Source organism: Meleagris gallopavo, chromosome 9 (genome assembly GCF_000146605.3).
Source record: "Meleagris gallopavo isolate NT-WF06-2002-E0010 breed Aviagen turkey brand Nicholas breeding stock chromosome 9, Turkey_5.1, whole genome shotgun sequence".
Lineage (NCBI taxonomy): Eukaryota > Metazoa > Chordata > Aves > Galliformes > Phasianidae > Meleagris > Meleagris gallopavo.
Window position 1 is genome coordinate 18,370,487 of NC_015019.2, and position 26,615 is coordinate 18,397,101.

At 42.2% G+C, this 26,615-nt stretch overlaps 1 protein-coding gene across 2 annotated transcripts in view; it reads left to right on the forward strand.

Moving 5' to 3' along the window:
• The first annotated feature begins 2,395 nt into the window (after window positions 1-2,395).
• Window positions 2,396-26,615, forward strand: part of NRK (Nik related kinase) — a 65,156-nt gene continuing 40,936 nt past the window's right edge. Inside the window, exons 1-12 of one of the 2 annotated variants that reach the window (XM_010715514.3) lie at window positions 2,397-2,479; window positions 7,944-8,069; window positions 9,119-9,229; window positions 10,983-11,073; window positions 12,836-12,966; window positions 16,054-16,108; window positions 18,022-18,100; window positions 18,461-18,636; window positions 21,309-21,381; window positions 21,700-21,895; window positions 22,732-22,899; window positions 23,667-23,831. In XM_010715514.3, coding sequence (XP_010713816.1) covers window positions 2,465-2,479; window positions 7,944-8,069; window positions 9,119-9,229; window positions 10,983-11,073; window positions 12,836-12,966; window positions 16,054-16,108; window positions 18,022-18,100; window positions 18,461-18,636; window positions 21,309-21,381; window positions 21,700-21,895; window positions 22,732-22,899; window positions 23,667-23,831 — 1,386 coding nt within the window. In that variant the 5' untranslated portion in view covers window positions 2,397-2,464. Of the gene's footprint in view, window positions 2,480-7,943; window positions 8,070-9,118; window positions 9,230-10,982; window positions 11,074-12,835; window positions 12,967-16,053; window positions 16,109-18,021; window positions 18,101-18,460; window positions 18,637-21,308; window positions 21,382-21,699; window positions 21,896-22,731; window positions 22,900-23,666; window positions 23,832-26,615 lie in introns of both variants that reach the window. The other variant, XM_019618340.1, reaches the window with a different exon arrangement.

Here is a 26,615-nt window from a genome sequence, read left to right on the forward strand (position 1 = left end):
AAAAATCATAAAGGAGAGAAACCTGAGGTTTTCACTCTGACTGCCAGAACCGTTGTGGTTTGTGCATTAAGGCAAGCACAGTGTGCAGCCTGTTGCCCTGCTCAGTCAGTCTGCCCGGGCAGTAATGGCACTTTGTGTGAACATCTGTATGTGTGCTCTGCCATTTTGGGTGGCGGTGGCAAGCTGAGCCTTTTCCTTTGGCAGACCTTGAAGGAAGGGTTTGAGTTGTGCACGTTGAGAGGATGTCAGAGACAGATGGAAATGATGCTGTGTGCTATGTAGACTGTGCTGTGTACTATGTAATTCTGCCACATTTTTTGGTACAGAGGCTTTTGAGACATCTATCGCTCTACAATAACAATGAATCTTACCTTTTTTTTTTTTTTTTAAGGAAATTCTGTTGTAATTGAAATTAAATGTGCCAAAATAGCAGTTAAACAATCTCAACATTGATATATATATCTGTAGATAAGCATTTAGCTATGCTTTCCAAGATTCTTTTTTCCCTTAGTCTCGAAACACTTTAAAGTTAATTCCTCGTAGATCATTTCCATTAGGTTTAGATAACCTTTTTGTGAGGGTAACCCTTCAGCCCTGAGTGTGACTGCACACCAGCTTCTGTGTGGAGGAAGATGAGGCTCTCCAGCTTAATGCAGCCAAGAAACGTGGAAACTCTTTTACAAAGATGTGGTAACAGTAATTGGAAGTAACTTGAAGCAAGTTGAGAGCTGAATTGAACCAACAAGAATGTGTCTCCATTGCTCCTTTACTCTCCGCACTTTTCCTTTTGCCTTCTTGAGAAAGGTTTGGATTCTACCATGCACCAACCCTCACTGTGTTCTGTTCTAGGACAACAAAGGGGTCTAGGAGAATGTAAGGGTGGGAAGTGCACATAGTTACCATAATGTGCTGCTTTACCTGGTCAGAGAGCGTTTATTGCAGATGAGCTTGTGCATGCGAGTGGTGGCATATGGGCCAATGGGTTCTGCACATTGGGAAGGAAACTTTGCGTGGTACAAGGCAGATGTTGCCCTGAGACAAGGTTCTGCAAGGCTGAGCTCCTCTCGTCCAACAGTCAACACGATTGCAGACCTGGGAGCTTAAGAGAGAGGGGCAATCTGAGTAGGTCTTCTACACTGAAATAAAACAGAACGCCATGAAAACTGAACTCTGAATGCTCTGTATCAAGTGCAGTGGTATTGATTTTTTTTTTATTTTTATTTTTTAGTAAAGAAAAGAAAGGTGTCTCAATGCAGCATTGTAATTACAAAAATCAGTCGATTTTTGCCATGGCCCTCTGCAGGATGCAGAGTGATCCGAGGGCACCCACCTGCCTGCTCACCTGCTCCTGGTGCCAGCATTGTACGTGTGCTTGTGTTCTGTGGCAAGCCCCTCGCTGTATTGCCATGGCATGCAATGCCTGGAAGTGCTCACAGTGGCCTGCAGTGGGGGCTGTGGCAGTGTGGAGGAAGCAGGCTGCCATTCATCTTCCTCCCGGTGTCTGATGGTGCAGAAATCCCTGCACTCTGCTTTTTGAGAAAAAGCTTTGCAGTTCCAAGGTGCTCCCGGAGATCGAGGGCACGTGCAAATAAACAAAATCTCAGCAGGCTTCAGTTGTCTGTAAAAGAAAACATGACTGTGACAGATCACTCAGAAACGAGGCATCACTTTTCTTTGATGCAGAATTGCTTAGTCGTTGAAATAATACTTGTGTGCAATTGTGTACTGACAGGACCTGAGTTGTAAAGTTACATCAACTCAGCTTTTAATTTTGCAGGTGTAAATTGGACCTGCAAATCATTTAGTCTGCAAAATGCAGCGGTTCATATCTGATTGCCTATGGCTTGCTTTACTTAGCTGATGCTGGTTAGATGTTTCAATACACAGCTTTTCAGGCACTACTGTTTAAAGAACAAAATTGCGGTCTTAAACTTTCATAAACATTTCTGAATGTTTAATGGAAGGGAGAAATTAGGATGCATAGCCAATCCGTGTCCATGTAAATCTTTCGATACCATCCTTCAGTGTGAGATTAGTGCTGGTTATCAGGAGAAAGCTCTATGCTTTGCATGTATAGAGTAACTTGTTCTTGCCTAACCAAGAAACTGCAGTTTGTAGCAAGATTCCTAATTGCATTTCTAATATACATTCTTGTGAACCGTAGGTTGTCAGTCTTTGTATTGAGTTTGCTCTTTTAATAGCTTTATTCCTTCCTTATTCTCTCAGTCTTCAAAAAACTTTTGTTTTAGGAAGCCAGAAAGGACATACAGCTTTAGTGGCTGCACCTCTTCCGTGGGAGTTGGATGAAGACCCATAAACTCATTTGACATTATCCTCCAACAGCCCTGTTAAATGCATCATTAGCTACTGTGTATACAGTTTGCATGCATGTTTTGCTTACAGTGTTTTGTTATTTTAACAGGGCCGCCACGTTAAGACTGGGCAGCTAGCTGCAATCAAAGTGATGAATGTTACTGAGGTGAGTAGAGAACCAAAAATCAAAAAGCAATTATCAAGGTGTAAGGGAAAATAATCAGATCATGAGAATGTGGATAGCTTATGAAAGATAATCTGGTGGTAATAAATTATGGTTGCTCAGCAGTAGTTTGTTTTTTAAAGTTCTGAGAGGTGTTAGTGCAACCAGAATTTCAGTTGTACCTGTCCAGTGGGGACAAAGCAATAAGGAATACATTTCTATATGTTTTCTTGCTCTACAGTAATGAAGACAACTGTCTTCCCAAGACAGCATGTAAAATATTTCCTGTAGCTGTGCAATACCCCTATTGTGTTTTATCACATCCTCTCCCTTCACATGCCAGCCATTCCTCAGTGTAGCTGCCATGACAGCAAGCAAGCAAGAACATGTTAGAAATGCAAATGTAGCACTTCTTTATTGTTATTTGACAGATGAGAGAAGCAGACGGTGTAATTGGCACTGTCCCTGCTCACATTTATAAAGTGGTGTCAGTGCTGGAACAAGGTGTCAAAAAATTAGCTAAGTATTGATTTTTGTTTCTGAGCACAGCTAGTAGTGAAGCAGCTTGTCTTCTTGAAATCTTACGCTCCTGTGCCCCAGAAGGACTGAAATGAGCCTGCGCCCTCTCCTCAAAGTGTGCTGGAAGTGTGGTTCCATGGGGTACACCTGTTTGCATTGATGACTAGCTCCCCATTCTCTTGCTCTGGCAGTACGTGAACGTGGTGCATAAAACTCCAAGATAAAGTTGGTCTTCTTGGGAAGTTGTGGAAGGGTCGTAGCCCAAGATAAGAAATAGGTCCTGTGGGCCAAGTCTGCCAGTGGTAGAACTATGTGGAGCATTTTGAACAAGCACAAACAAGCTCTGTCTTTGTTTTTATGTCTTCTGCTTGTCTTGGAAGGCAGCAGAGCAAGTTAGTCCATGTGAGTATTGTCACGTAGAGCAGGTCCAGGCCAGATGTCTCTGCTGATGGAGTGGGAATCCAGCCCTGAACAGCGAGTGGTCTGAATTGCATGCTGGTTAGTTGAACTTGATGCTGCTGTAGCACTTCTATGAGGAATGTCTAAGGGCTGGTTTGTCTATGAATACTACCTTGTAAAAAGAAATGTATGGTTGGACAAAGGAATCTATAGGACAGATCCTATGTGGGACTCAGAAGTGAGCCAGAGCTTCTGTGCAGATGGCTTTCACGCCTTGCTGGGTCAGCCAGCATTGCTTGAAAGCTAGTCACAGATGTCACTTGTGGGCTGTCGTGTTAGCACCAGTGTTAGCACCAGTGTTAGCACCAGTGATTACTTATTTGGTGTAACAATTGAAGCAAAAACATCAGGAAGGGAACCTTGGGAAGATTTCCCTTGTTGTACATAACAGTCTCCTTTGTATGTAAGCAACACAATGCAGCATCCAGTAGTGTCTATTTACATGGACACAAAATTTAGATGGAAGAAAGCCTTGGAAAGCTTCAGGAATTCACATTGCATGATTCTGGGGACAAAACACAGCTGCTCAGGTTTGATTTGCCTGTATGTTTGTGGGCTGTAAAGTCAGCACCTCCCTGGGGAATCTGTCCCATTGCTAGAGGGGCTGAACAGCAGTGACAGCTCGTGCTGTTTTCACATTGAGTCACTTAACACAAAACCAGTTGTTACAGTTTAAGAACTTAATAGTGAGCGTGCTGATAAACTACGGCTGCTCTGGTTTACTGCTTGCCTTTTGAGCTGGTCTGTCTGATCAGGGACCGTGCTTCTGGCCCCTTGTACTGCAGAGAGGCTGAAGCTGGTGCCTGCTCTGCTGCTGCAGGCAGTAGGAGCATGGGTGCAGCATGGCTGAGGCTGGTGCTGAATGAGTCCACAGCATCTCTGAACCTCACTTCTCTGCCTGTAAAATAGCAATAGCCTTCCTCTGCTTCATAGTGTGTGGGCACTGAGGCCTCTCATGGCAATAGTGAGTCTGGACTGTAATGCAGAAATCCAGCGTGATCAATTCAGAGCCTGCCAAAGATTCAGTGTTTCTCTTGTATTGTTAGTCTGCTCAGGTTGAAATTATTTTCTGTTCCTTTGGGCTTGAAAAGCTGGCTTGAGGCATTAAATAAAGCCTTTAAAATATTGAAATCCTCATCTTCAGTGTCCTGCATATAAATTGCACCTGAGAGCAACATCTCACAGTTTGGTTTGTAAGAAATGGAAGCTGTCATAGTAAACCTGCCTGAGTGAGTTGGGAGGCTTCTAGCCCCTCTGGTCATTTTCATCTTTGGGTAGTGACACAGTCTGAATGTGCTTCAGTGGGAGCAGTTTTCTTGGGGAGCAAAATGTCATGTGATGGAAGACAGGTAGATGTTTAAAGAAACCTGGACAAATGCAATCTTTTTATCTTCGCCTCTGTCCAAAAAATAGAAGTGGAGAAGAGCAGAATGCCTGTAATGGCCTTGAGATTTGGATGCCTGCTTGGAAGACTCTGCAGTTCAAGCCTCCAGGAGACATCTCTCTTAGGGCAGTTCCAGTCACCAGGTCTGGTGGAGCCCATGTCAGTGTAGGTTGGTGGCAGTTTGATCAACAGCCCACAGCAGTGCTCAGCAATTGGTCACTGTTGTCTGACATGAGAGAGAAGGGTGTTGAACAAGGATATCAATCATATCAAGAGAGCCTGAGGCACTTCTACGCCTCTTTGATGTTCTGCAGTGGATTTTTCTCCCCCAGCATCCTGTTTTCACTAGAAAATCCAACCCAAGGAGTCTTCCAGCTAATGCTTCATCATAACTGGTACATCTCATACATCTCAGCCAGATGTTGTTTCACCAAATCTACGATGTTTTTTTTATTTATTTATTTTTTTTTAATTTTTCTGGCAATAAACTATTTCATCAGAAAACCACTGCCCAGCTTCAGCTGTGATTATTCAGCTCTGAGATCTGAGGCTCACCAAGAGCTGAGCAAATCTGCCCTTTGCTGCTGCAAGTTCTAGCCCCGGGCTGCTTTCTGAAGAGCAGCAGGATGCTGTGGTCACTGCGGGATCTTATGGACATCTGTCAGGAAGTGCTGCAGTGTCACATTTTGCTGGGGGAAGTTGCAGGGTGGAGAGCCTTTGAAATAGTTGAGTGGAGCTGATGGTAGTGTGCTTTCCTGGGTCTCTGCGCAGGCTGAGCTTCCTGCTTGCTGGCTGTGCCAAGTAAACAGAGGATGATGCATGGAGAGATGGGATCCCTGATGATCCTTGCTGCTTTTCTCTTTGGCTGTCAGTGCAGCTGGTCAAGGGGCTCTTCTGCAGCAGGCCATTCCCTGTCATTGCTTTCAGGTTTCCTGATAGTGAAATAATGTGTAAAGAGAAACCTGTCATTAGTACCCCCCGCAGTACTTACCAGCTGATGATTTTGTTTCTGCCTGAGGTCAGAGGCGTGTGCTTTCTTTATTGCTTCTTAATGTCATTGCCTTTGACTGTGAGCTTGTCATCTTTGTGCTTGCAGTCATCTGTACCCAGATCTGCATTGGTTTTGAAAGCAAGCAGCTTTTTGCACCTGCACATCTGTGAGCTTGTTTCTTCTCTTAAGCACATGAGTCATGAGCAGGTTCCAGACCCCTGGGAGATGTGGCTTATGGCAGCACTAACAGACGGGGTGGTGGAAAGTGGAATTCCTGAATACCTTTGCGCACTGAAAAGCTGAAGGGTGCCTTTGTCTCCAGTCACTCTATCCTCACCTGCCTATTTCAATTTTTCACATGCACAATTTGGAGTCTCAGAGGGAGCAGAGCTTTGTTTCCCCTCCAGAAGGCAAGAGCACAAGCTCCCTTTGATCTGGCCCTGGCTACACACAGACAGAAATACGACCTTGCATATTTCCTGGGTTTCCTGCATGCTGTCTGGGAGGCAGCTCTGATTTTCTCTTGGATGCTCCAGATGCTACTCCAGCCTTGTTGTATGATACCCAGGGTCCTATTAAGCCAAAGATTAAAGATTTTCCTTTGTCCCTAATTGCAAACAAAAGACAAATTAAGCATCTGGTGTAATAAGTGTGCCTTGAGAGTCTTTGTTCAGCAGAGAGGCTCTTCTGAAACCAGAAATAGCTGCTTTTGCTTCAAGTTGAGTTATTTCACATTTCCCTTTTCCTAAAACTTAAGAAAGTTGGGCTTTGGCTTGGCAGCACATCTCCTGTGTATTGAAGCTATTAGGGAAGTTCTTGTCTATTCCTGCTGGGAATGCTTTTTTTCGGGTCATATTTAATAAGATGTTTGAGGGAATTTGGTTTCAGCCTGCCAAGCTTCAGTGTTTTGGTACAGGTTGAAGGGACAGTGCAGCCAGTTTTGTAAGCAGTCTGTTGTGATGGCTAAAAGAAAGCTTCAATGGCAAAGTGACTGGAAAACAGTGAGAAAGTGCAGAAGAATGTCCTGTGGGTCTAAACTATTCTTGCTGCTTCCTTTTCTTCCCTTCAGCTACTAAGTGCTGACTGGAATGTTTTGCAGCAAGGTAAATTAATTTTCAGCTTGGTCTTACTCCCTTTAACTGATGCATGGATACCTTGCAGTGCTATGCGTTTCCTAATAAAGCAAATGAGACAGCAAAATCTACAGACATTTCACAGAGTGTTGTGCACCATTTCTCTCAGGGACAGTAAAATAAACAGGCTGCTCTGAGAGGACCGCTTGAAAAAAGACCTCACTGAAAAATGACGTTTCCTTATAGGGCGGTTGTAAAACTATTCCCATTAGCACCCCACAGCTTTGGCTGGACTGGCCAGAGGAGAACGGCTGGCTGAGGAGGCTGAGCAAAGGCAGTGGATTAACAGAGCTGGCACGAAGCAGTGTCTGGAACGGAGCGGCTGGGCCTGCACGAGGCTCCACTCACCAGCATTCGGCCAATGGCTTGTTGTGGGGCACCCTGTGACTGTGTGGTGTAGGCTGCTGAAAGGGGGCAAGGCCTGGCCCTGCTCTAGCTCCGGAGGCCAACATGTGGCCGTGCGCCTGTTGTTCTGCTGTAGTTTCCTCTCAGCTGGGCCCTTGGTGGCAGTGGGAAGATGAATTGGCTGATGCGTGGGCTCAAGTACTTTCTGAGTATTTACGTAATGGAGTGTTAGGAATATTTTTATTTGTTTAAGTCCAGTTCATTTCTCCAAAACTAAATTACTGCATACGGGAACTGCAAATGGGAGTTTCTGATCCTGGCTAGTCCCATGAGGAGATGATACGATTTTGTTACAACCACGTGGGGATATTTTTGATTCTTTAGCTCAATCCTAGGCAAAAGGATCCGAATGATTCCATGCTCAGTTTATGAGCCTGTCCCTGGACTGCAGTCTCAGACTGACAGAACAACTCTGGTTGGAGGGGCCTCTGGACTCCAGCCCGAACTCCTACCCAAAGTGGGGTGGGTTGCTTGGGGCTTGTTCCATTTGGGTCCCAAACATTGCCAAAGATGGAGTGTACATAGCCTTGGTGACCTCTCAGCATTTCAAGAGCCTTCTGTTCTCTTTTGACACAGAATGAAGAGGAGGAAATCAAATTGGAAATAAATATGCTAAAAAAATATTCCCATCATCGGAATATTGCTACATATTATGGTGCATTTGTAAAGAAGAGTCCTGCAGGCCAAGATGATCAGCTCTGGGTAAGTGCTTTGCGTTGCCTTCATTGGATGTCCAGCTCCTTTCTTTAGAGCTCCAATGTACTTGTCTCAGACCTTGTCTTGGTGGAATGTTGAAGTCATCGTTCTGAGGAGTAACTCATAAGAAAGAAACACCCTTTAACCATAGAATCACAGAATCACAAGGTATGGGAGGGACCTCAAGAGACTGAATCCAACCCCCCTGCTAAAGCAGGTTCCCTACAATGAGTCGCACAGGTGGGCGTTGAGACGAGTCTTGAATATCTCCATAGGAGACTCCAGCATGTTCTGGGCAGCGCATTCCAGTGCTCCATCACCCTTACCTTAAAAATTTCTTCCACATGTTTGTATGGAACTTCTTATGTTCAAGTTTTAGGCCACTACTCATTGTCCTTTCACTGTACACAACTGAGACGAGCCTGGCCTCATCCATTTCCTTCCCACCTCCTTTAAGAGGATGAGCGTAAAGTATAATAGTTGTGACTTAGGTTGTTGATCAGATTTGTTGTTAGAACTTTCTTTTCCCAAATTAAATGTTTCCATCTTTTTTTAACAATGATGAAATAGAACTTGTCTTTTTCCTCTCCCCTCCTTTTCCTTGTCACTTTCTACATTGTTTTCCAGATGAAAAATAAAAAAGCAAACAGAGGAGTTGGCAATGAGGCAAAGAAAAATAAACTCTCGATTTTTTTTGTCTGCAAGATTTATGGAGATCTGCTGCAAGATGAGATATTTTAAATTTTGAAAAAAAATCCCACCTTTGTTAGTGCTATTTTTGTTCTTGGTTTTCTTCTGATTTTTTTTTTTACTTGAAAGAATGTGTTTACCCTCGACCTGTAATAGGAGGAGTGCACTCCTGAGTTCTTATTTTTTATTTATTTATTCAGTGATGTGCATTGCTCAGGAAATGAGATTTTACATCATTTGGCACCCAGGAGGGTGGCACATAGTGCACTTCACCTTGATAGTGGTGCAGCAGACATCACTTTGGTATCTCTGCTGGTGCCGTGTCGGTGCTGTGGTAATGATGTGTTGCATTTGTCTTCCTGCAGCTAGTGATGGAGTACTGTGGTGCTGGCTCTGTCACTGATCTGGTAAAGAAGACAAAAGGGAACTGTTTTAAGGAAGACTGGATTGCATACATCTGCAGAGAGGTTCTCAGGGTGAGTTGTGGACCAGAACTTTGTTGCTCATTTGGAACAAAAAAGCCTTTCCTGGCCCTTGGTCATTAATGTAAAGCAATAACAAGCACTAGTTTTTCAAGATTTTGATCCATGGGGCTTGTGGGCTATGGTCCTTGAGTTCAGAAGTGTCAAAATGTCCATCAGTCTGCATGATGGCTACTTAACATCTTGTAGTACTCCAATTAATCCCATTTTCTGTATGAAGAGCACATGGATTATTGTCTTCTGTGACAAATACCATCCTCCTCCATATCTTGTGATATTACTACTGCTCATTGCTTTGACTATTCTTGCTGTGTAAGGTCAATCTGTTCACAATTCCTTTTCCTGCACACACTAGGGGACCTTTTTTCTGCACTATTAGAAGCAGTGTTGGTTAAACAGCATCTCAAAATTGCTGCAGCAATATTCCTCAAGATAATTCTTGCAACTGTATTTCATTCTGTGTATGCTTTGGGATTCTTTTTTAAATTATTTGTGTGCGTGTGTTCCTAGAAAGTAGAGAGGACAAAACAGTTCCAAAGTGTAATCCAGTGTACTGGCCTGGAAAAAAAAAACAACCATCATTGAAACCCATCATTGTAAATTCAAAACCCATTACAGACTTACTGATCCATCTTCCATGTAATGGAGTTTTACTTCTTTTCTAAATAACGTTAAGATAACTGCATATTCCAGGAACTGGAATTCAAATAGTGCCAAGGTAATGCTTGAATAGAAGTAAGTCTCAGCTTCTGCAGGTGTTATTGATAAGTATGTTCAGTGGAGAGCATCAGCCATCTCGCCTGGATTTGGCATTAGACTGCATATTACAATAACATAGCTGGAGATTGTGGGGAGAGCTCTTATGCAAAAAAAAAAAATCATGATGGTCTGGTTAAGTTCTTGTGGTTGTGTGGCTGTAATATCTCTATTAAAGCAGTTGATACTAAAACCTTTGGTTTATGCTCTTGCAGCAGAAAGTAATAACATCAAGCTTGCATGAAACAAGCAATTGGATTGAATCATCTTCATTTTAAAACAGAGAATAACTCATTGCATCTGGGTTGAAAATGTTTCCTTCTGGAAAAGTTAGGAGTTGGGTGGAAGCTGCATTTGAAGTCACTAATACTGTATTACAGAAGCTAAGCATTTTCAGCGAAGTATCCTTGGCTTATTATAGTGTATTATTTCAGTGTTATGTCTCTGCTAGCTTATCCGTGAACAGTTTGGGAAAGAAGGAGGAGACAGAATATTGCAAATATTAGCTGAATGACAACTATTTAGTGTTTGTTGCATTCAGTAATGATCTGACATGGTATCTTGAACTCTCTGTGATCAATTTTTCATTGAATTCAGAGTTTTGCTGTTCTGTTGAAAGTAGGATTTAACCCAGTGCAGCCAGACACATCCTGTCTCTGTACCTCATTGAGAGCATTCTGCAATGTTCTTCACCATTTATTTTTTTTTTAATTTTTTTGCTTTTAATATGTAGTGTTGATTCTGAGAGAGAAGTAAAAAATATTGGTACCTCATTTTATTCACACTTTACTTTAGAGATGTTGCACTACAGTCATGTCTTCTGGTTGTCGTCTTCTCTCCTTGCCAAATCTGAGGACTTGATGTTGCTGATCACATGTAAAGAACTTTCTCCATGAAGTCTGAGAAGGATAAAAGTGTAAAAAGGCAACAATACCAAGTTCATGATAGTGAGAATAAAGGAAGTCTTGATTTTGTTTTGCTTTATTTTTAGGGCTTGGCACACCTTCATGCTCATCATGTCATCCATCGAGATATTAAGGGACAGAATGTTCTTCTCACAGAAAATGCAGAAGTAAAACTGGGTATGTTTCTTTAAATGTGTGCTACAAACCTGTTTGTTTAAAATTTCTGTCTTAGCTTGGAAAGAACTTTCAGGAACCCAAGATGTATCAAATATTGTTAATGCTTGGGTTTACAAAATGTCTGTCAGCTAGAAAAAGGTGAAAACATGAGATATTCTACAACAGTGTCACTCACAGCCTGTGGGAAATACAGCTACTTCTAGGCAGTCAAATAGATAACCTGTGTAGTCAGTAAAATCACCACCAGGTCTTCACAGCAGGCTCCCAGTGTAAAAAGGCATCCAAAAAAAAAACCCCAAAAACCCACACACCAAGAGTAAGTTAAACTAATCCATTTCTCTAAGGGAAGCAGGCTTAGAGATTTTCGTAAATCTGAGGATAGGTGAAATTACTCTTCAGTGGTAGATCTTACTAATACTCATCTCTCAACAATGTCAGTCTGTTTACTCATTTCCTTTTCTAGCTATGACATGTCAACTGTTAACAACTTCCAACTTCCTAAGATAAACTCAAGTATATATCTCTCTTGAGGAGGACGTCTTTGATGTTTTTAGAAGATATCACAGAGGATGCATGGCAATGATTTAAAGGAGCAGTCTTGAGGAGAACCCTTTTCTTATTTGAGATGATTCTTTATTTATCCTATCTTTTCTTCGTTTGAAAGAAATCACTATAGAGCTGGAGAAGAAGGATATACATAGCCTGTCACTATGGGATAGGGTGCTTGACTGGAGCAAGCCAAAATAAGGACTTTTTTTTTTTAATTAAAAAAAGTAGTATTGCCAGAAGGATTTAACTTAAGTGTCTCTTAAAGCAGCAAAGCTAGAAAACCAAGAGATCCTCAGTCTGGTTCCATTCCATCTCAGCATGTTATGTAAAAGCACTTTTCACATTTCCCATCAGAAGCACAGAAGGTATGATGAACCCAAAAGTTACGTCCAGATTTCTGTTGAAGACATTTTGCTAGACCGGGACAACCAGTAATGGTAGTATGTAGTAATGGTATGCAGATGTTCTGTACTGAGGAAACACAGCTGTGAAAATCTTCTCCTTGATGATAACAAGAGGACTGTCTCCTTCCAGTTCTTTTTCTTGCTAGTTTTTTTTATTTTGATTGTTGTTATTTTTTGTTTGTTTGTTTGTTTCTCAATGTTTATGAATAGCACTAGATGCTGTGCCTAGTAGATCCAACTAGCGGCTTAGAGGTTTGTTGAAAGAAACATACAATCACATAATGATTGGTTTTACGGACCCTTCTTCGTATCTGAACAACCCTGTGTTGCTATACAGTCCTAATGAAAGTAACATCCTTTCAGCACAAAGAGCAGTGCACAATTCTCTCATTATAATGAGGCTAAGATCAGAATAAACCAGTGTGTTCTCCAGCCTGTTGTAAGCTAGTCTTTGAATGCAGGGAAGGAGTTATTTGAAATAACTCAAAACAAATGATATATAAACAAATATATAAGACACATCTAAGTGTGCTTCATACATAGGTACTATTTTTCCTTTCTGATACTAGTTGAAGATCTCAGGTCCTATTCAGGCTTGCATTTAGATTAAACTTCAGTTTTTCCACTTAATTTCAGTTACTGGACAAGATGTACTATGAGAACTTGTATCAGGTTTGATACACATTCTAGCCCAAAAGTTTGGTATCCAAGAAGTATGAAAGTAGTTAAGCAAGTGCTCTGCCATATGAATGCAACCCTTTGGTAAAGTAACCCTTTAGTAATTTCTTTACCCTTGCTTGACTTTTCAGTGGATTTTGGTGTAAGTGCCCAGCTGGATAGAACCATTGGGAGAAGAAACACTTTCATTGGAACGCCATATTGGATGGCACCTGAAGTCATTGCTTGTGAGGAGAACCCGGATTCTACCTATGATTACAGAGTAAGTGTTACAACTTAGTATCAGATAGCAAAACACACAAGTTGTTGCTGAAAATCTTCTCAAGTTGAGAGAAGAACTCTCTTGAAAAGTTCAATCTTCCTTTCTTTTAAACCACAATAATGTTATAACTGTACAAATAGAAATTTTTGTAGTATGTGGGTGGTGGCTCTTTTTGAGCGTGGAGTTTCACTGTGAGTGGGGTTTTTTTGTGAATTGTCCATATCTGTAATACACATTCATTAATCTGTGCAACAAAATACTGATATATATGTATATATGTGGAGGTTACAGGTCAGGATGGAAAAGAAAAAAAAGAGGTAAATTTGTAAGGAATGCTCAACAAACAATGTCATGCTAATATGGCAAGGCGTTACTCTCTTCTGTAAAAGAGCTATTTTACTCTGTACTTAGTTGTAAATCCTGATTTAGTTGGTAATAATCACTGTAACTCATCACTCATTTATAAACATGCAGCTGCAAGTAGTTTTCCATCCCAGAATGATTTCTGGCTGTTGAGGCGATGGTTGAGAAGTGAAGGCAACTCTGGAGGTTGTCCACTGCAACTCCTACTGAAGCAGAGTCAGCCAGAGCAGGCTGCCCACTTGTGGCTTATGTCCACTCAGGTTTTGAATATATTCAACATTAGAGATCCACAGCATCTCCGGGCAATCTGTGCCTGTGTTTGCAACTGTCACAGTAAATAAGATTTATGTTTGAACAGAATTTCCTGAATTTCAGTTTGTACCTCGTGCCTCTTCTCCTTTACTTGGCCACACTGAAAAGAGAAGCGACTGGTTTGGTCTTCTTCATTCTTTTCCCATAAGGAATTTGTGCTAAGATCCCCTGAATGGTCCAGGCATTCTCAGTCTGAAGCCTCCCAGCTCTAAGCCCCTAATAATCTTTGTGGCCTCTGCTGCACACATGCAGTCCAGATTTGGTCACAGCCCTCCTGATGTGACTTCACCAGAGCTAAGGAGGTGGGAGTTGTTACCTCTCCAGATCCACTAGCAGTACCCATCCTAATGCAGCTGATTACTCACCACCAATTTCTCAACAGAAATGACTGAGTGAATACAGAGGCCTTATCTGTTCTTGTTATATGCACTGATTCAGTGGTCCCTGACATCATTTTTGCTCCTACGCAAGCATCTAATGATAACTTATTCATTCAAAGAAGAATTTATCTTTTGAGATGAGCAGCGTGCTCTGCATTTTGGATACCAACGACAGCTGTGCATATGCTTTTTCTGGTTCTCCTTTGTTAATAGGCTATGCTGTTCTGAAGAGACTTGTGACTCTTTGTCCTCTGAAATATTTCCAGCAGTGTTGTTGTTCGTTTGCCTACGCTTAGGCGTCCGGGAGTTCTCCAGGGATGGCTTCCTGAGCAGCCCTTCCCCTGGTCACTGTCTTGGTCCTGGTATTCTCCTGGTTGCCACTTGGCTACTGTAACTGTGGCTTCAGAAATTTTATTAGAAGAGCCTGTTATTACCTCCCTTTTCTCCTGTTTCAGGGGCTATGATTCTCACTTGCTGAAACCTTCTGCACTGCACTGGCAGTGTGAAGTCATGTTGTGAGTGGCAGTCATGACCAAAGAATGTTCTTGGATGTTATTTTATTTTTCATACCATGTCAATTTCATACTGAAACCTCAGAAAATAAATCTTGTCTTCATTTTCTGAAACCGCTTGGTTTTCTTTTTGGAAGATATAAGCGTTAGGAACGTGCATACCTACTTCTTGAGGTTTCCTTGCCTTCAGTAACAAACAGCCACACAAACTGCTGTGACTCACAGGGTGGCACAGGACTGATTTTTCTGCAGAGATTTATGACTGATACGATGGAGAAAGTAGCAGGAAGCCATTCTGTAGTACCTGTAACTTCTTGTTCTATGAAAAAGTGGTTAAAATTATAACAAATTAGTGAAAAAATATATGCATGTGTACCTATTATACACATCAGTCTTTCAAACACTGCTACCGTTTTCCACTTCAGCTGTCTGCCTCTCATACTTTGAAACAAGAAACCACAGTACTTTGCAGCCTGGTTCTTTTTCCCATTATCCCCAGAGCCTGCAACGCTGCCTCTAGAAGACTTTTCTAACTTTCTGTCATTTATTTCATAGGAAGTCAGGATGCCATTAGTTATATTTTCAGATGTCTCTACAAACTGTAACACAAACAGCTTCCAGCTCGCATGAAGCAGTTCAAAGCAGCTGAATTGAGAAGGTTCTGTTGGTAAAGTCAAGTTTAGATAGAGTGCCAGGGTAGATATGAGCTGCTAATCTTTGAAGATTTGTCTTCACTTGCACCCTTATAAAATATGGTTTTAAATAAACCCTGCAGGTTAGTTTTGGTCACATGTGTCTCATCTAACTACTTTTGGACACCAAAAAATAGTAAATGCTGTACATGATTAATCAAGCAGAAGCCTGTGATATATTTTTTTACAGTCACTGGTCGTGTTCACAATTAATGTTTCATGATCAAAATCTGGCCTTTAGCATTCGGATAAGCTGATCAGGAAAACTCCAGCCTGAATTTCCTTCCGTGCCCAAAAATATGTGACTGGAGACTTGGTGAACAGAAAATCAGACTGTAATTTAAGCTTTGTCAATGTAAAACCTCAGCAATGACTACTGTGATAGAATCATTAAAACAAAAATTTTTTTGGCCTGGAACAACATGTTTATAGAATCATAGAATCACCAAGGTTGCAGGAGACCTTCAAGATCATCCAGTGTTGTGTCTCACTGCCTCACAGCAATAGCTTAAAGATGTAGGCTGTATAGTTAAACGGTGTCTGCTGTACTCCAGCTCTTTTGGGTTTTACAAATGCAAAAGGTTTGCATTTTAGAGCTGGCTGCTTAAATGATGATTCAGCTATTCACAACTGCATGGGGAACGGGAAGCTTCTGGCTACTAGCACGTTTCTTTCCTAAAAGCTCAGGAGGGGAGTGGAGGGAGCAGAATGTATGTCGCTCTCGCACGAAAATGACTTGATCCAGGGCAGTTCTAGGGGAACAAAGGAAAACTGAAAAAAAGCATGAGTGTTTCAAGTTGCAACGTTCAGTGTTTTTTTTTCCTGCAGAGTGACCTGTGGTCTTTGGGAATCACTGCTATTGAAATGGCTGAAGGAGCTCCTCGTAAGTGGTTTGGTTCAGGGAGGGGGCTCTATGCTTTCTGAACATGTTCTGTATTAAAATAACTCACGCTTGACTAATGCACAGATGTACAAAGCTCTGGTTCTGGCTGGATCCTTAGAAATAATCTCTGAATTTTTCTCGTTTCAGTTCTCTTACTGTCCCCTCCCCACACCTAAGTCCCTGTTTCCCCTCCTTGATTTCACTCCTGATTTCGTACTAGCTTTAGGTAAATATTGTGTCATGTAATTGCTTCAGCCCATGACGCCAAGCAGCAGGAGTGTGCTGGGAGACCCTTGCTATCCCCTCACTACTCTGGTTAATATCTCCCAGGCAGTGGGCAGCAATCAATGGCTGCAGGGTGGTCGCACAGACCTCGTTCATCTTTTGTTTCTGCAGAACCCCGGTTGTTTCAGCCCTGCACCCATGGAACAGCTGTGCTGTGAGGGTGTACGTGGTCACTGCCGGGAGCACAGGAGATGAAATAAATTATACCCTGGCCTGAGCTCAAGAGCACGTAGGCTGTGTTTAAGAAACACTTTTGGCTGTTTTCCTGTCCAGCTTGGTTTTTAGCAATGCTCCGGATCCAGCTGGAGTTGAGAAGCACTTTCAGAAACAGTGCTCCAGCCTAGTTTCGTCCTGAGACGTGGGTCTGTGCAGTTTTCTTTGAGAGAGACTTCGTAGCTTCACATGCTAATTCCTCACTCCACTTGTAATTGATGTTTTCGCTATTTTTGGCAGGAGAATGTAATAGATTATATTCTATTGCATTGTGTTGTGTTTTTCTTTTTCTTCTTGTTTTACATGAGGTGATAGGACCCATATCCAGAAACCAGACTTCTTTGAACTGCCACCCCCACTATATCACAAGCTATTGAAATACAGAGGAAAAAGACAAAAAGTCAACTCAGATGTGAGAAGTGATGGCAGGCAGCTACAGGCAAAGAAAGAAATAGAAGGCAGTAAAGGCATAACCAGGCCGTAGTCTTGCTTTACTATTTCTGCAATGCTGCAAATCTATTTCTATTAAGAGAATCACTTCTGAACACCTGCATATCATGAGAAATCAGCCTCCATATAGATCCTACCAGTTGCCATTCAGTAGCTCTGTTTTGTGAAGGAAGACCTCTGACCCTCAATATTTCTTTGTGACAGACAGGGACTTGTTTGTAATTCCACACAAAATGTCTCTGGTATATGAGATATTATGGTATTTACTTTTTTGCAGAGCTATTTGTAGTTTTACATTTCTGTAACAGTAGCACTGAGCAGAAGTACAGCGGGCTGGAAAGAAACCAGCATCTGAATGCATTGGTAGGATCTGTTGCAAATTGCCTAATAACGGTGCTCCTGCTCCTGAAACACAGAATAGATGAAATATGTGCTAAGCCATCATGCTCTGCTCCACTGACACGGTTCATGAGCTCTCCAATTTGCATCACATTTCTTCATCCTACATTTTCTTTTATGCCATGAATGATACAGCTAAGAGTCTGATGAAAATGTATCTTATTGTTTATCTGAACCATAAACAAAACATATTAAATTATATATGTATTTCAATCCTAAATTTAACTTCTGTTTATGAAAAATTACCCCTTGATATACTAATGTTGTGAGTTTTTATAATGTCCTTTCGAAGCCTTACATATAAAAATCAGAATAAAGCTGCATTCGTTGTTACCATGCAGCCTTTCTTTCAACTAAATCTCGTGCAACCAGTAATAACAGTGCATCATTGTGAAAGCTTTCTTTGTACTCTGAGACTTCATTTTTTGGCTGTAGCATGAATTGCACTAACAGTGAGGTCCCGCAGCAGGTGCTGTGCTGTAGGAAGTGGGAGAAGTGGTTGGGTCTGCCTGGGTGGCAGTGGTTGGATGTGGGATGTGTACTTAACCCTGTGGTCTCCTTTGCAGCCCTGTGTGACATGCACCCCATGAGAGCACTCTTCCTCATCCCACGGAACCCGCCCCCAAAGCTGAAATCCAGAAAATGGTAAAAAGATGTGCAAAGTGTAATTTCTGCAGCAGCAGGCTTGCGATGATTTTTAGCTCTCTGGTCCAAGAAATCATGATCTTATTAAATCCTGCAATGATCTGTGTTGTCTTTCCTCCACTGTCTGTAGTGCTGGGGTGCAGAAGTAGTTTACCTTTGGGAACCAACCCTGTTCTTTCCATCTCTGGATGATCTGCAGCATCCATTGCAGTCACTGAAGGCTGACATGAGTGACTGCAGTTTTAGTCCCAGTGCAAAATGAAGCCTTGCAAATGTAGTGCTTTATGTCACTCTGGGGCAATGCTTTGCAAACCAATTGGAAAGGTTTATTATTGTACCCTGTTTTTCTGTCTTTTTAAGGTCAAAGAAATTCCTTAATTTTGTTGAAAGCTGCCTTGTAAAAAATTATTTGCATCGTCCGTCCACTGAAACCTTGCTTAAGCACTCTTTTATCCGAGACATGCAGAATGAACGGCAAGTGCGCATCATGCTGAAAGACCACCTGGATAGGACCAGGAAGAAGAAAGGAGAAAAGGGTAATGTGGCAAAAGGAGGAAAAAAAAAATGGGAGAGGAAAATAAAAGATACTGCAAATAGCAGGTCCTTTTCTGATTTTTGATGGTGGAGTAAAAAGGAGATACACCTGAAATACTGGTACCACAGAAAACTGAGGAAGTTTTGTTGCTGGTAGCAGTGGGGTCGTTTTGCAAATCTCTGCAACAGCCTTGATCCACAGTGGTATGTAATGCTAAAGTCTTCAAGAGTTAACTGATGCTGGTTCACTGAACACAACCCAAATGCTAATGTGACCAGAGTCCAAGTAATGCTTAGGCTTCTATTTTCTAAATAGAGTATCTAAACTGTACTCCGTGAGCCTTTCCTAATCTCAGTTCATCTCTTGGTTCCTGATACCTTTATATGGTGATGCAGCAAGTAAATTAATTATAGCTTGTGAGTTCTTTGGAGGCAGAAGCATTTTGTAGTGGAGTGTACAAGTCCTTGAAAAAGCTTCCAAGATCCAGTGACACGCACACGGGTATAATTGGTTGGTTTTTATACCAGATGCATGAAGTAAAAGAGAGAAATTGAGCTGGTTCCTTATTCTTCAGAGCAAAACTTGGAAGAAGCAGGGTTGGAGTGAGAATGGTCCATATGTCAGTGCACAGTTTGATGTGCAACAGAGAGTGACGTAGCCTGCTGACCTGTTATTTTCCCTACCCTCTCACCTCTCATTCTCTTGTGTGTTTACCAATGGGAGGGGCAGTGTGGAGATTAGTGACTATGAGGGCAAACTCACAAAGTGCTGTAAAGATGATAAATTAATTTTTAAACTCTTAAGTATTGATTTGACAATAGGAATATTTGTGCTTAAAATGCAATTGGTGTTGCATTGTAAGTTTACTGACTCCAGTAGTCATAGAATTGTAGAACTGTAGAACGGCTTGGATTGGAAGGGACCTTAAAGATCATTCAGTTCCAACCCCCTACTATGCCCTGGTTGGCATCCAATAGTTCATGCTACCCAGAGCCCCATCCAGCGTGTCCTTGAATACCGGCAGGAATGGGGCATCCACAGCTTCTATGGGCAACCTGTTCTAGACCCTCACCACCCTGAGTAAAGTTTTTCTTCCTAACATCTAACTTAAATTTCTCCTTTTAGTTTAAAGCCATTTTTCCTTGTCCTGTCACAATCAAACCAGGTAAAAAGCTGGTTCCCCTTGTAAGCTCCCTTCATGTACTGGAAGGTCGCAGTGCGGTCTCCCTGGAGCCCTCTATTCTCCAGGCAGAACGAGCCCAGCTCCCTCAGCCTTTCTTTGCAGGAGAGGTACTCCAGCCTTGTGAGCATTTCATGGCCTCCTCTGAACTCACTCCAACAGCCCCACATCCTCCTTGCACTGGGGGCCCCAGGCCTGGATGCTGTACTGCAGATGAGACCTCGTGAGAGCAGAGCAGAGGGGGACAATCCCCTCCCTGCCCACTGCCAGCCCTCTGCTGACACTGCCCAGAATACTGGTGGCCTCCCAGGCTGTGAGCACACACTACTGGCTCATGTCCAGCTCTTTGTCTACCAGGACCCCCATGTCCTTCAAACCACTTGTCACCAGCCTCCACCTGGACGTAGAGCCATTGACCACAGCTCTCTGGCGGCAACCATCCAACCCATTCTTTATCCAGCCTTCAAATCCATATCTCTCCAATATTGAGACAAGGATGTGGTGCAGGACCATATCAAAAGCCTTGCACGTATCCAGATAGGCTATATCAGTTGCCCTTCCTTTGTCCACACCTACTGTCACTCCACTGTAGAAAATTCTGTCACCTCTTTCAGCTGTGGGCACTTTCAAATGGAAAGACATCCTGTTGAAAGGTTTTCACGAATGCACTTAAAGGAGTAAAGATGTGGTGATAACAATCACGTGTTGATAAGTTTACAGTTGGACCTGGAAAGTGCTGGTTTTAATCAAAATTCCCCTGAAAGAACAATGTGAAACTGCCAGACTATACGCTTCAAAATACTGATGCCAAAAAAAGTTAAGTAAGTCCCACTTTGGTCCTGCTCTGTATTTTAGCTGTATGGCATGCTAATTTGAAGTCTTCCCTTATGAGTTACCTCCATGGTACTCTTGAAGAGAACCATGGCACTCTTGAAAAGAGTAAAAAATGTGGGTCACCTTCTCCTGAACTGCGATGTCAAAACTAACATTGCTTGATTATCCCCATTAAAATTGTTCATTTTAATACAAAAAGAAACACAGATTCAATAAGGCCTCAGTTTAGTTATGCAGCAGGTATGCAGTAGCAGAAAAGGTCATATAAGTCTTTTATATCATATCTAAATTTATAGATGAAACAACCCTGCTGCTGATGTTGGGAGGGTTGGCTATTGCAGTGGGCTTAGCTTATCATATTGCAGATTGTAAAAGCAAGTTAGTTTTGCAAAATCTGTGTAGTTAGTGAGGGGAAAAAGTGAAAACATGTAAAGGGGCCCTTTGACCATGATCTGAAGTAGGCTTTGTGTTGCATATTTGAATATCTTCTGCTGTGTCCACTCAGCCTCTTAGTGCAACTTAGGGCTTTTAAATTCCTGATGAGCTCCATGTAGTTCAGTTTTAGTGCTCAGAAGCCAAGTTCAAGATAACATCTTAAATAACAATATCCTCCACTGGCATTTATTGGTCTCTCTCTTTCTCTCTTTTTTTTTTGGTAGAGGAAACAGATTATGATTACAGTGGAAGTGAGGAGGAAGATGATGAGCTGAATGAAGATGAAGGAGAACCAAGGTTAATTTTATGATTAGAATATAAAATTTGACTGGCCAACCTGTTCTCACTGAAGGCTGCTCTCCTCACGCAGATTTGCTTTTTTACCTTACTCTAAATCCCTTATCTACTGTATCCACTCTGATAGCTTTAACTGTTTTGTAGCTATTGAATATAAATGCTGAGCGTAACAAGCTGCTGCATGCAGATGCATAGTCAACATGGCAGAGATTTATCAAATCGTTTCCATTTGCTAACACAGGGACAACAAGCAGTTCCTTGTATTTTCCCTGCTTTAATGCTATGTTTAGTCATATTGAAACTTGTATTTTGTTTCAGCTCCATAGTTAATCTCCCTGGGGAGTCAACGCTCCGTCGTGAGTTTCTGAGGCTGCAGCAGGAGAACAAAAACCGTTCTGACCCTCAACGCCAGCAGCAGCAGCTGAAGGACCAGGAGAAATACAAGAAGCAGCTGCTGACAGAGCGGCAGAAACGCATCGAGCAGCAGAAAGAGCAGAGGAGGAGGCTGGAGGATGTAGGGACGGCTTGCATTGTTATTCCACATCCCCTCACAAATGAAAAATGTGCCTGTAGAGAGTAGGCTATGAAAGGCAAGAAGGCTGTGCTAAATTGTCAGTACAACCTGTCATGCAATCTTTAACTCTGGGAGAATGTATCACTTTTGAACATAATGATATTAAGTGTTATAAAAAGGGCTTTGTTCTTTTTCTGCTGACAACCCTGCCCTGAGCTTTGTGAGCTGAAGATGCAGGACATTTCTCTTGAGCTTGGCTGAAGAAGCCCAGGCAGGTGGGGAGAGAGGTCCTGCTTTCTTTCTGTTGTGTTGTTATCGCTCTTCCTGATCCAGAGTTCTGGCTCTGCTTCTTTTTAAGATGTTACAAGATAAGATGCCTTTTCAGCTGTCCTACACATGATGGAGTGGCAGGCATTGCTAAATCATCAACGGGTCTCTTCTCAGGAGCATCTGATGAAATTCAGGCATTGTGCAAGCAATGGCATTTGTGAAGCATGATGCTGTTCCAGCAAAACTGGGGGACTCTCAGAAAACCCTTCCTTCTCAAAATGACAGAAAGATTAGCTGTCAACCACAAAAAAAAGTTCACGTACTTGCCTAAATGAATGGCAAATCAGCCCTCAGCTGCCAAAAGGGCAAAGGTTTCATTTCATATTTGATAGTTACTGTGGTGGCAATCTGTGGCTGTCTGCTCCTGCTGTGCTGTGGTCGGGTATCCCGTATTACTGCCTGCACCTCAGGAAATGAGCCTTGTGATTAATGACTACTGGCATAAATAATTGGTGGGTACAAAAGGGAAACAAAATAAGCAGTGTTATTCCCTGGCTCTCTTCCAGCATCAGAGGCGAGAGCAGGAGCTCCGAAGGCAGCAGGAGTGCGAGCAGAGGTGGGCTGAGGCTAAGGATGTTCAGAGGAGAGAGGAGAGGTGTAAGGAAGACAAAAGGGCTGTGGAAGATGATGAACGGTTCATAGCAGATGGGCAGAGGAAATCAGAAAAGAAGCAGGTATGAAAGGGTTTGCTGGCAGCAATTTGCAGCTCCCTGTTCCTGTAGGTGTCTTTCTCAGTCCCCTTGGGGTTGTTGCCATCCTCTGAGTCACGGATCAGAGAATGACTTTTTAATGCATTAACTGCCTCTTGTTCTCAAATACAACCTTTTCTGGGTGCAAATTACTTACTGAGTTACCCCCTTGAGCTACAGCAATGGCACTTCCTCTCCTTGAGGGTGGCAGTTCTGTCACTGCTGTTTCTCCTTGCTGAAGTTATCTTCAGTCACTTTAATCTGATTTAAGGTACCTTTACCCTGAAAGTTTCCAGCGTGAGCTCAACTTAAGCTTAAATCTCCAGAGTCTACAGTTTTGCTTTGGGTTGTACAAAGGATAGTCTCTTACTCACAAAGTAAAAATGAAATTGAGGTTACTTTAATGCTGAGGTCTCATTGTCAAGTCTGATACCTTGACTGCAGTGTTATCCTAAAGTTGCAGCAGATGAGCTGATTCATCATCAAGAAGAGGCACTCAAGGAGTGTTTAATTAAAGCCCTGTTTTTAGGAAAAGTAAAAAGAAAAAATGCAGTTTTCTGTTGTGCTGTTCCAAAAGCCAAACGTTGAGCATTTGGAGTTTTTTGCTTTCTTTTCCCCAGAGTTGTGGCTTTTCTGTCAGTCTGGCTGCAGCTGTGCTCACTTTGCTCTTTTGAAAAGCCAGTATTCTCAGCAGTCACCTCAGTTGTCCTTCGAGGCATCATTCTCTCTGATGTTCATCATTCTGCTTTCAGAAAAAGGTGGAAGAGGTGCAGCACAACAGGAAGGGGCATCGAACTCTCCCCAAAGATCAGACACAGCTGCTGTCTCTCCAGCATGACCACAAGCAGAAGAAGAAGGAGCCTTCCAAGAGTTCAAATTCAGCAGTACATCTTCCATCAAGCAACACAACCAAAGAGGTACCAGCTCAGTCACTGTAGTGTTTTGGTGCAGTTTGTTATGCTGTGGTGATGCTGGAGTACAGTCTGATCTTTACATTTACAGCTAGACCTATGTCTTCCTACACAATTAGGCTACAGTAAATCCTTTTGCCTCCATTAATGTAGAGAATAAGGAAAAGGAATGGTTAGGTGTCTGTCACTTCTACTCGAATTGAAAGAAGTGTTTGGCTGTGGTGAACCAGGAATCATGATCCCTCTGGTCAGCTAGCTGTCATTCTCTTGTTTCCCAAAGAGAATTAAGGTAGTGTCATCTGAGGTTTTAACAGATGTCTTTGCCTGACTTTTGGGTTCACAAAACTGATGTAGACACAGAATAGCGTTGTGCCTCCCAGGCATGGGTCTCTTTGTCACTGATGTCAGACTGTGATGCCTTTTCTCCTCAGATTTTAGGTAGATTAGATTTGGTGGATAAGGGGCACACATAGAGTCTTCAGTAAGAATTCTTGTCCATTTCATTCCTTCTTTTAACTTTGAAATATTCTGTATTGCAACTTGTTCTACTTAAAAGCTTCAAGTCCATTTCACATATGTTATCTCACCATTCCTGTTACTTATTTTTCACAGGTATGTGAACCTGTCTCTGTAGCTGGTATGATTTCACATTACCAGAGCAAAGAACTTGGCTTGGTCAGTGTCAAAATCCTCAGCAGCTTACACATCTCTCCTCAGGGGTGGCAGCAAAGCATCTTTCATAAATACCCAAACCAGGCACATACATAAGTTTGTAGAAGGAATGCAGAGTGCTGCTTATTAACTTTTTGCTGCAGCTTTTAAGCAGGTGCCCTCTTTGATGTCACCTCTGTCTACGTGCAGCTGGCTCCCTGAGGTGAAATCTTCTGTGATGATAAGCAGTGAAATGAAACACTTTTTGGTAGGATTATTGACATGATGAATTTCAGTAACTGGATGGAGCATGCAAACAGCTAATCTGCAATGTGAAATCAACAGAACAAAGGATATTAAGTCCCTCGTTAGAGCAGCAGTTTGTGAAAACAATAGAATGTCTAATGCTGTTTGAAGTAAAACTTAACTGTCAAAAAAATGCCCAAGACCCTAAGGCTTTATTGCATTGACTGATTAAACATGTCATTATTGAAATTTGAATGAGCTCTTTTGGAAATCGCTGTTTATTTGGTGACAGAGGGTGGGATGTTCTTCTGGCTGGAGAGAAAGTTGGGTGTGGACAGAGCAGTAAGCGGTTTTCACTAAATTCATGACATCTAAGTCATTGAAATACTTTGCTAGGTTTTGGCGGGTGGGAGGAAAATGCAACTCTGTTTAATTCATTTAACTTTCTTTTCCATTTTGCTATAAGTCAAAAGAGCTGTAAAATGTCAGCTCACTCTCCTGTAGTTTTGTCATGCGTTTTCTAAGTGACCCCTTTATAGCAGAATGAAATGAACTGTGGAATTTAGTGTAGGCGGTCACTGTTAGCTTTTGTTGTAATGGTGAAATAAAATATTAGTAATTGCAGGTGAGTTAGGCACACGTGGAAGGAAAACAGTAGGAAAACAAAAGGGAAATCACATCCACAGATCGGCCCCTTAGGTTCATAGTGTGATGCTGGTACTGATGACAGTGGTGGGTACCATCATGTACTCTGGTTTTGAGGACAAATTGTTTTACAGTACTTCTTAATCTCAAAACTTCTTGGAAGACGCAGATCCTTCTATTGAATCCTAATTAATGCAACAAGGTTGCTTTTGTTGTTGTGAAATTTGATGCTTTGCAGTGATGTCAGCGGACATAACTATTTATGAGTCAGAAATGCTTTAAAGTTTTTAACAGTGATAATTCAATGAATTTGTTCCTGCTAGTATTGGTCCTTAGCGGTTTATTAGCCAAAAATATGCCTGTTCCTGTACTGGGAGAGGTCTGCAACATACTGTAGAGTGAGTTCTTTTTTTCCATGGTTTTTGGTTCTCAGTGGCATTTCCAGGACCAGCTACTGATACAGGAAACTAACGACCTCCAGAATTACTGTTGAGCTGAAGCATTAAAAACCATCAAAAAATATCCTACAGCCTTCCAAAACCTCAAGTTTAACATTTGGGGCCATGGGACTTTTTCTTGGGAGTTTCTCATCTTTGCCATCTCGCTCGTCCTGTGGCAGGCAGGTCAGGGCAGATTTCCCTTCTGTGTGCAGATGTGAGCTCTCTCCCTGTGCTGTATCTGATCCCAGCGGCACCGCAGCTGGTGAGCTGGGGGAAGACTCTGAGCTCGAGTTTGGTGCTGGAACATGAAGTTTAGTGCTCAGTGCTGGCACTGGAAGCCTGGAGTGTCTTCTTGAGTTTGCACGTGGATCGTAATATGCTGCATGCAAATACTTGCTGAGAGCAGAAGTGGAAGTTAAATTATCATTTCTAGTTTAGTGAAACCACTCTAATTTTTACATTTTCTTCTTCTTGGTCAAATTTGCCTTTCGTTGTTAGGAGTTGCAAGTAATGAAGATCTGGCCTCGAGAGTAATGTAACTTCTCAGTTCACCACGGCTAGAATTTCTCAATATTTGGCTGTGGTTGCTTGTCTAATATGTTTTAAAGCTGCTTTCCCTCTGCTCCCAGTTAAGATCTGTGAGACTAAGGGGAATCATTTCCACCTTCTCAGCAGGTCCTAGACTGGATTCAGAATATGCTTACTCCCCTGCTGTAGGCACAAACACCCAGATATATTGAGAGGCACCGTTAAGAACATCTATCCAGACAGAGACAACTGGGTACAAGGTGGCATTAATCTCTTGCTT